This window comes from Amborella trichopoda, chromosome 10 (assembly GCF_054954075.1).
Source record: "Amborella trichopoda isolate Santa Cruz 75 chromosome 10, AtrichopodaSantaCruz75HAP2 v2.0, whole genome shotgun sequence".
In the NCBI taxonomy this organism is placed as follows: Eukaryota; Viridiplantae; Streptophyta; class Magnoliopsida; order Amborellales; family Amborellaceae; genus Amborella; species Amborella trichopoda.
In genome coordinates this window covers 30613985-30623577 of record NC_142345.1, presented here as the reverse complement: position 1 = coordinate 30623577, position 9593 = coordinate 30613985, and the positions used below count along the sequence as shown (strand labels likewise).

General features: G+C 34.6%; 1 protein-coding gene across 1 annotated transcript; it reads right to left on the bottom strand.

The window, feature by feature from the left end:
• Window positions 1–2061: 2061 nt before the first annotated feature.
• On the bottom strand, window positions 2062–3559 carry LOC148780135 (uncharacterized). Its single transcript, XM_088849530.1, has 2 exons — window positions 3187–3559; window positions 2062–2588 (listed from the first exon to the last, which is right to left on the bottom strand). The coding sequence occupies exons 1-2, from the start codon at window positions 3305–3307 to the stop codon at window positions 2236–2238; spliced, it is 474 nt and encodes a 157-aa protein (XP_088705656.1). The 5' UTR covers window positions 3308–3559; the 3' UTR covers window positions 2062–2235.
• Window positions 3560–9593: the final 6034 nt, after the last annotated feature.

Here is a 9593-nt window from a genome sequence, read left to right as displayed (position 1 = left end):
TATTTTGTGATTGTTTTTCTTGGCATAATAAGTATAATAATCCTTTAAACTAGAGGGAGGTCGAGCAATATGACAATATCGTCCTGGCTGGAAGTCACAAGGAAGAATTTTCTCTTGATGTTCATTTAAGTTTTCCTCCTCATTGAAGTTTTCTTGGGTTTCAAGAATGGATTCTTTCGGTATAAGTTGAGGTATTTCTTGATTAGGTGTGGTGTTCTTAATAATTTCTGACTCTAGAATTGCACAGATATTTGATTTGCACAAAAGGTTTTTTCTTTGCAAGTTTGCGGCTTTGCAGAAATTTTGCAAGTCAAATTTTGATAGAGATTTGGAGGGCAAAACACGCTTGAGATTTTTGAAGGGCAGAGCACGCCCTTTGTAAAGGGTTTGTACGAGACTGCAAACGAAAACTACTGGAGTTCCTTCTTGCCAACAAACAACCGATGTGGTTCCACATTTTTTTTCTTCTATTTCCTACATGGTAGGTGAAGAAAAAAATGTAGAACCAAATTGGTTGTCTGCGAGAAAATGATTTATTTCTTCTATTTCTCTCCCTATAAAGTTCCAAAGCTTCGTAGAGAAACAAAATGATTGCTATTGCAAACTCTCAAAGATTAGAGAAGTGTTCTATGCTATCCATTTTATACTTTGGGAATGTTAACTATGGATTGGGTTTTGACTCTTGTTATATTAAATGCATAGGATTTCTTTTTGTTTTCTTTGTTTTTTAACTTGAAATTGAATTTGAAGCTACTAAGCTGGTATTAGAATAAGGAGATTTCTTTTGAACTTTGAATTTTGTCAATGGCGTAATGCAGCCTCCCAATTTCACAATCAATGGTTAGGATTAATTGTGGCCACTTTGTACAAAAGGTAAACAGTCTCAATCCCATTATACTTTTCTTCGTGATAAAATCTTTATTTACAATCATCTGTCTTTATTTTCCAATTTCTCTATGCATTGTGAATAACTACATTTCTTTTCTACAACATTTCTTTGACAGACCCGTACATAAAAAAGTTAGAAAGGTTGGTAGAAATTTTTATTAAGGGAAACGTTTATATAAAGGATCTAAACAATTTTGGAATTAGTGTATTTTGTTATGCATTTTTTGACCGTCAGTTTTCAAGATTTTCAAGTTTTCAAAAATCTATTGATCGACACTATTTTTAAAGTTTAAAACTTTATTTATATATTAAGGCTATCACAAAGATTTCCGGTACTGAAACCACATTTCTCGATACTATTTTAGGGTAGGCTCTAATTTGATTGTTTAGAGCTTAGGCTCAATACAAACTGCACCCTTTTATTAAGGAGTGAAGTTCAATAAGGACAGTTAATGAATAAACTCTGCTTCTAATATTTTTAAAGACATCCAAAAAATCTAGTACATAATAAAATAAAGCAAGAAGATATTTCAATCAAGCTTACAACTTTTTTAATGTGAAGGTTCTTTATATTTAACATCCAAACTGGCTCTTAGGAAATCACAGATCATCATATTCTTCTTTCAATCTCTATCTCTAAGCATATTAAGTACATAATTGTTTATCTCGAGCAATTTCCTAGATTCTGTTTCTCAAAAGTCAAAACTAAAGATAAAGTGAGACGGCAAACTCCTTTCTTAAAATTGAAATATCTGATCCTAAATTTTCATTAGGGATTTTGAAACAAAGAATATTCACAATTTAAGGAATGAATATAATGAAGAATATTCATTATCAACATTTTTGTTATAAAATATGACATTTGTTGAAATAATTGAAAATCCAATTATTTTATTATAGCATAAATTAGATACAAATGAACAAAAAATTTCCAGTTTGAAATGATATCATTTCTTAAATTGATAAACTGAAGCCATTAGCTAGTTGCTACTTGCCGCATTCTCCATCAACTTTATCCAAAATACGAGACCAAATATAAGTATTTAACCAAAAGAAATACTACTTTTCTCTACTTATCATGACTAAAGCAATACCTCTTTTCCAACCAGAAAATAAATAGGCAATAACAAAAAAAAAAGAAAAAGAAAAAAGAAAAATAACATCAGACTCATATCATCAATGACACAAGGTAAGATACTTATAAACCATTCACAAAAGGGCTACATATAAAATCCACATAGCACAAGGTTATGCATAGATAACCTTAAGGTAGGGCAAGCTCAAAGTGCCCTTTATTCACTGCAGATACTGTATAATAAGTACATGACTTGTAATTAGACTGAAAGTCTAGTTATGGGGCTTGGCCACAGTGGTCACTTGTGCTTTGGCGAGGGCGTCGAACTCAGCTTGGGAGCAACAATAGCACCCCCTATAGCCACAGCATTGGCGTCTGTAGCCGCATCCACCACCACCACGCCCTCCGCCGCCATATCCACCACCACGCCCGCCGCCGTATCCACCACCACGCCCACCATAGCCAGGCCCACCGCCGTATCCACCACCACGCCCACCATAGCCTCCACCACCGCCGTATCCACCACCACGCCCACCATAGCCTCCACCACCCCGCCCACCATAGCCGGGGCCGTATCCACCACCGTATTGCTCTGTTTGTGCAGCTTCCGTATCTACAACTTCCTCTGCAACAGTGAAACATGCGCGACTGGTCATTTTTTAGCGAGAAAAAAATGAGAATAAGATTTTTGGAGTCATTGAAAAATCTTCATCGTGAACAATTATGGCGTGTTTTTATGAACATAATGTATAATTATCCCTCATTTAATTGCTAATATTTGATTTAGTGATGCAATCCCAGACATCCGATGAACTCGGAATGATACAAAGAAGAATAGTTAGGCCGCTACAGCATGCACAAATCTTCAAATGGTCAGAAAAAAAATGGCAAAATTTAAAAAGAAATTTAACAATTATTTCAGGAGTTCTTAAATAGCATTCATGGTGAGTCAATGTATTTACCTATACAACTAAGCATTGTTAATCTTCTGTAGGAAACTTCACGTCGCCCCAGCCGTCTGATATCGCAGCGGACGGCTGGAAGGCGTAGTTCTTCCAAACAAAGACATTCACATTTTGTGTTTGTGGACTTTGAGTAAAGGATGTGAAACCTTCACAGTCATCATCTAATGCATTTCCATATCTAACTAGCTATGCAAAAGTTATTGGAAAACACTGCATATACACAACTAAAGTGTTTGTAAATGCAATGACACCACTTACCATCGTCAACTTCTTTCTTCTCTGGCTTATTTTCATTGACCGCCTTAGCACAAACCTCAGAAGAGGTGAGGAGGAAGGCAATCAAGAGTGTGAATAGGATGAAAAGAGTCTTAGAAGCCATTTTCAATGAGCAAGAAGCACTTGATAAAAGAGAAGGATGAGAATATCACCTAGAATCACCCCTATTTATAGGAGTGGGAGAGGATGGAGGGTGCGTTGAGACTTGAGAGAGAGAGCGAGAGAGATCACAAGGGCAAGGAGCCGTGCTTATCCATTGAAGCTTATGGATAGGGGCTGGAATGGACCTGGGCCCAACATGGGTCCTGGTATGGGTCCAAAATTTGGAACCCACGGATCAGGTCTTGGTCCAAATATTGGACGAGAACACTCTTTGGGTCTGGGTTCATGTGGTACCGATCCGTACCAAACCCGAATAGTGTTATTATTCATAGTATCTAAATATAAAATATTTAAATAAATATGATTATATATTTTGGTTATAATATTTAAATAAGGGAAAAGTTTATATAGATCCGAGGCTCTAAACAATCAAATTAGAGCCTACCTCACAAATTTCACTAGAAGAGGTTGTTTTGATACCCAAATATCCTCAAATTGATAACCTCGACATCAAGCTGCATGGACATGAGAAAAAAAATAGATTTCAAGTTTTGGAAATAGGGTATTTTGTAATGCATTTTTGAATCGTCAATTTTCAAGATTTCATAGATCTGTCAATCTACACTATTTTTGAAGCTTTAAAATTTATAAATAAAGATGAAAATATATTTTAAGACAATCATAAAGATTTTTAGCATTGAAAGCACATTTTTTGACAATATTTGAAGGTAAGCCCTAATTTGATTGTTTAGAGCGTAGGCCCTATACAAACCGCACCCTTTAAATAATACATGTGTGTATTTAACATAGTATTTAAATTTATATTTTTTATTATTTTTCTGTTCAGGTCTTATCAAGTCTGGGTCCGGTCTGGTCCGACCCGATCCGACCTGTTGCCACACCTAATAGTGGAAGGGGGTGGGACAATGTACATTTAATGCATTACATATCCAAGTGGTGCAGTTGGGTGGTGGTCTTAATTGGGCCAAACTCATGTGATGGGCCCTTCTATATCCTTAAGAAAACAGCAGTAATATTGGTTCCTAGAGCCACTACACTACAACTTACTACACTGTGAGAGGCCATATAAAATCCAAAACCTCCATTTACATGGTAGATATTAACCACAAATGGAAATTGTTCCAAGAAGTTAGGTCCCTTCCCAATTAAAATCACATCTAGAAGTGTAGAACCCTGTTAATTACAAGTACAGGAGTCAAAGTGAGATTAGATAAGTCATGGGAAGGACTACACGAGATATGAGATGAGAGAGAAAACGAAAATTCCTTCTTGAAAATAGGGTTAGACAGTCCTTTCTACAAAATCATCTTAGAGATGGATTTTGGTTTTTGATCCAAAAATTTCTATAATTTTTTATTTTGTACCAAAATGTATTTTCAGATTTGGATTTTGGATCCAAAATTTGCTGGGGTTCGAGAACCTCAACAATGGTGGCCAAGAGAAATCCTATTTTATTTTGGAGAGGGCCTCTTTAGTCTAGTGGTCCATGCCGAGCCAGGCCTCGGTTGGTCCCATGGGGACAGGGGCCTATACAAGCCCGGCCCATTTGCCATCCCTACTTGTGATCACTTTTAAGATGAAGCACAAAAGAAAAACTACTATGAACTCTTGAAACCCTATATGTGATCATCCATCAAATGAATACTGCTAGAATTGATTGGAGAATTTTGCTGTAATGCAAATCAAGAATATTCTTTTTAGGTTCACATTCGTGAAGGATGATCCAAAAATTTTGGATCAAACTAATTCTCCCGGCATGGTATTTTAATCATGGGACTAAATCTATGATTTGGTCCTACGAGACAAAAATTTCTCTATTACTATATCTTTAAGGAAGAAGTTCATATAAGGTGTTCACTTTATACTATTGAAGTAAGGTGCATTTTAAAAATCTTCTAGAAGAGAGCTTTCAAATGATGGAAAACCGTCTAATTCATCATCTTGACCTCAAGATCTATTGATATGAAAAAATAATAATCTCAAGTTCTCAAAATAATAGATTTGTAACAGGCTATTTGGGCACTGTATTTTCAATATTTGAAGGTGGATGAAAATTGATTTTCAAGCCATCATAAAGTTTTTGATACTACAACTAGTTCGCCATACAAAATTTAGAGATGCTACTTCTACAATATATGAAGGGTTCACCAAAAAAAATTCAACATGTAATATTAGGGTAGTAATCTCATGCAATGGTTGTATCATAGTATAATGCAACAATCTTCAAAAACAATATTTGATCCAAATTTTAAAATATACGCTCTTTTCATTCTAATGAACAATCACAAAAAATAAAATTTTGAAAGCACAACCTGGAAAATATTTTTTTAGCCTAAGTAAACATAGACTGTCCATTTTGATAAGATGCTTAGACCTAGGCCTTAGAAGGATTTTTTTCTTTTCTAATTTTTTTAGATAAGTTTATTATCATTAGATGAACAATTTTAAAGAAGAAAAAAATGATTTTGAGTTTGTAAAGGCTAAGATCTTGAAATTCACCTAATGAATAGTCTAGATTCGTTGTTGGAGGGGAACTCATTTTGACCATATCTAGGGTTCAAATCAAACTTTTATTTTTTTTAGATTTATTATTGAGATGAAGAGAGTGTGTGTGTAAATTTTGGGTCATACAAATACCAAACAACATGATTTCTAGGAAGTGTGGTTGTATTATACTATTTTACCACCATTGCATGAAATCATTGCCAGTAATATTATACAAGTGTTGTGCTCTAATACCACTTGTTGTAAACTCGATGGGTTAATATTTGACAAATAAAGTATAAGAAATAAAGCATGAAACACATCCAACAAGAACACAAAGATTTACGTGGTTCACTCAAGAAGGTTATATCTACGACCACGACAAACATAAATCCACTATACCAATGAAAGTTACATCAAAGATTTTGAAACAAACCTTAACAAAAACACAATCGAGCAAACCTTTTTAAACCTGCTCTCCCAAATGGCACCACTGCCGATCTCTTATCTCTATTAAATAACTAGACCATTGTCAAGGAAGAGAAATATCAGAGCAAACAAGACTTTATCTCACTAAAAAGGAAACCACCCAAAAATCTTAATGGGATCCGCTACTCTACAAGAAATAAGCATCTCAATCTTCGGGAGTCTAAAAGAGGCACCATCATAATGTTTCTGTCCAAAGGAAGCTCTATTCTTTAGGAGGAAATCGTATCTTATGCACATGAGGCTCTACCTCCCTATCTCTCTAGGGGAATCACCATTCCCCTATGGTGATCCAAATTGGACACACCGAAATCTCTGCACTTTCATCCCATAAATATAATTAGGAATCTACCCAAAAAAAGAAAATTCCTATTGATATAACATATAACTCAAAAGACCATTAGATAAATCTAAGAGTCGTAATCTTTTTGGATTTCTATTTTCCTTAGGAAACTTATTAATATCAATCTCAATCCTAAGTAATAAGGCAATAGCTCAATCCCACAAAATATGAGAATATCCCAAATATGGGAATATCTCAATCTCACATAATATAGATCAATCTCAATCAATACTCCAAAAGTATGAGATTTCCTTATGTGGGGTGATTTTGGATAGCCTCAAATCTAACAATCTCTACCTTGGTATCAAAATCACCTGCTCACCATGCCAACATGTATTGGATAGCTTCATGGATTCTTCATCTTCTACCAAATAAAATTTCTTCATCATTCTTGCTGAAAAGTAACGATATTCATCAAATTTATCTACCTCGAACCTTGCGTAGAAACCTTTATTGCCTTACTGAAAACCCTAAACCGGGCTACTTGGTTCAACCTCGCTCTGATACCACTTGTTGTATGTGCGAAAGCAATAAACCCGATGGGTCAATATTTGGCAAATCCAGCATGAAAAATAAACCATGAAACACTTACAATAAGAACACAATGATTTATGTGGTTCACCCTAAAAGGCTACATCTACGGGCAGGACAAATTGAAATCCAATATACTAATGAAAGTTACATCAAAGATTTTGGAATAAACCTTGACAAAAAACCCCAAGCCAAGCAAACCATCACAACTCTCCATTTCTTCTCTCTACTTCTGGCAACCATTACCAACAATACCAGATAGAGATACGAGAGCAACGAGAAACTTACTTTCTCTCTAACTAAAAAGGAAACAACTCAAAATCTCTATGGGAGCCGCTTATCTACAAGAAACAAACAAGCCTCTCAATCTTTGGGAGTCTAAAAGATGCACTATCCCAATATTTTTGTCCAAAAGAAACTTTATTCTCTGTGAGGAAATCGCATCTTATGCAGCTCTACCTCCCACTCTCTCTAGATGAATCACCATTCCCATATGGTGACCCAAATTGGGTAAACAAATTCTCTACACTTTCATCCCATATATATAATTAAGAATTCATATTAAATAGGAAACTTTGTATTACATATATCTCAAAAGACCTAGAGATAAATCCACGAGTCCTAATCTTTTTAGATTTCTATTTCTTTTATGAAACTTATGAATATAAATCTCAATCTCACAAAATATGGCAATATTTCAATCCTATAAAATATAAAAACATCTCAATCCTACAAAATATAAGATTTTTTTATGTGGGTGATTTTGGATAGCATCAAATCCAACAACAACAATATAAGAGATAGGTATCTAAAACGTGTTGTTCGGTACGTACAATAATGCATTTGATAAATATGAGGCTTGAGTGCAATCCAAAGCTTGGCATGGTCAATGAATACAATTGACGTGTTTACATCATTTATGAGTTAGATAAAGTTTTACCTAGAAATAGGTGTGTGGGCATTTGGTCAATTGTTTGAATTTCATGTGTATGCATCATTATTAATGTACCCTGCAACCCTTGGGAGCTAATAGCCTAAAATAGGGATAGCTCAAGGAGGTCCGAATCATTATTGTCCTTCAGATTTCAAAATTAACTGGTTGTGATATGTTATTGACTATATTTAAAGGCTTTTAAAAAAAATAAAAAATCTCGAACTTCGTAACAAACTTTTAGCTATTCAATTTGACATCTAATTCATCATCATCACTATCATCATAACCTTTTATCGGGCTTCGGGCCCGGCATGATGAAAGCCATAATTCTCATAAAGCCAAACACAATGAACACTTGTATACGCTCTTACTCCATCTCTGAATTTGTTTTAAATTAGTAGAACCTAAATTTAGCAGGTTTCTTATAGATCTCTAGACAATTTTCATTCCCTTGTAATTAAAAATCCAATTAGTTTTCTGGCCAAACTTTCTAAAGATGGCGATTCTATAAACATATCATTGCAAATTCCATTTAGGATGAAAAAAGTTGACGATTTACGATATAAAGCAAATGGAAACCTGAAAAACCTGTCTGAAAAGAAAGTACAGCGAGAAAAATATCCACATTTCAGACTATGAAAAATTTGTGTTAAGGCTTTAATTTTGTAGGGTTACAAAACCCTGTACAGATTGTACAGGTTGTTACAAAGAAATGTACAGTATGAATCACCTTCCTAGTATCTAGATGCCGCAAAGGATCAAAAATATTATATAGCATATATATGCTACCATATATTTATACTCGTGTTGAAGACGTCGACGAGCTGCTCAGACCAGGCAATCTATGAAAGAGAAATTGTACAAAGTGAGTTGGTGCATCTATAAACTCTGCATTCTTTAAAATATTGATGATCCTCTTCTTATTATTACAATAAAATGGTGTGGGAGTGGTAGCAGTAACACCCATGGAGCAACCATTAAAACCAAACAACTTCAATAGTAGTTTGGGCCATGGCCCTATATTGAGTTAGTGTAGGCTCTTTTCTAATAGGACATACTCAAAAGAAATCACCATGCAAATCTGGGATCCAAAATACTGATCCTCCACTAATTATTTATGGTTACAGCCTTTCATTCATTTCTATCATGACTCTTAACTATTTTTTTTGAAATATAGCTTTTCACTAATTAATTATGAGTTACATATGGGTACCCCTTTTATGGTGGCTCTTCACTAATTACATAAAGGATACAACATTTCATCCATAGTGACTCTCCATATATATCATGACTCTTCACTAACTGCTTATAACTGAAAAGGTATAATGAGAGGATGCATATTTGAGTGGTGCTCCATCCTACTCTACTTATAATTGTTTAAATTGTTATAATTAATAATTTTGATCCATAGTGACTCTCCATATATATCATGACTCTTCACTGATTACTTATAAGTGAAAAGATACAATGAGAGGATGCATATTTGAG

What these genes read in the sequence shown, in the direction of transcription:
- LOC148780135 (XM_088849530.1), bottom strand. Translation starts at nt 3,307, where the DNA reads ATGGCTTCTAAGACTCTTTTCATCCTATTCACACTCTTGATTGCCTTC. An exon ending in GAAGAAAGAAGTTGACGATG is followed by an intron (nt 2,589 to 3,186) that starts GTAAGTGGTGTC and finishes TCACTGTTGCAG; the next exon opens with AGGAAGTTGTAGATACGGAA.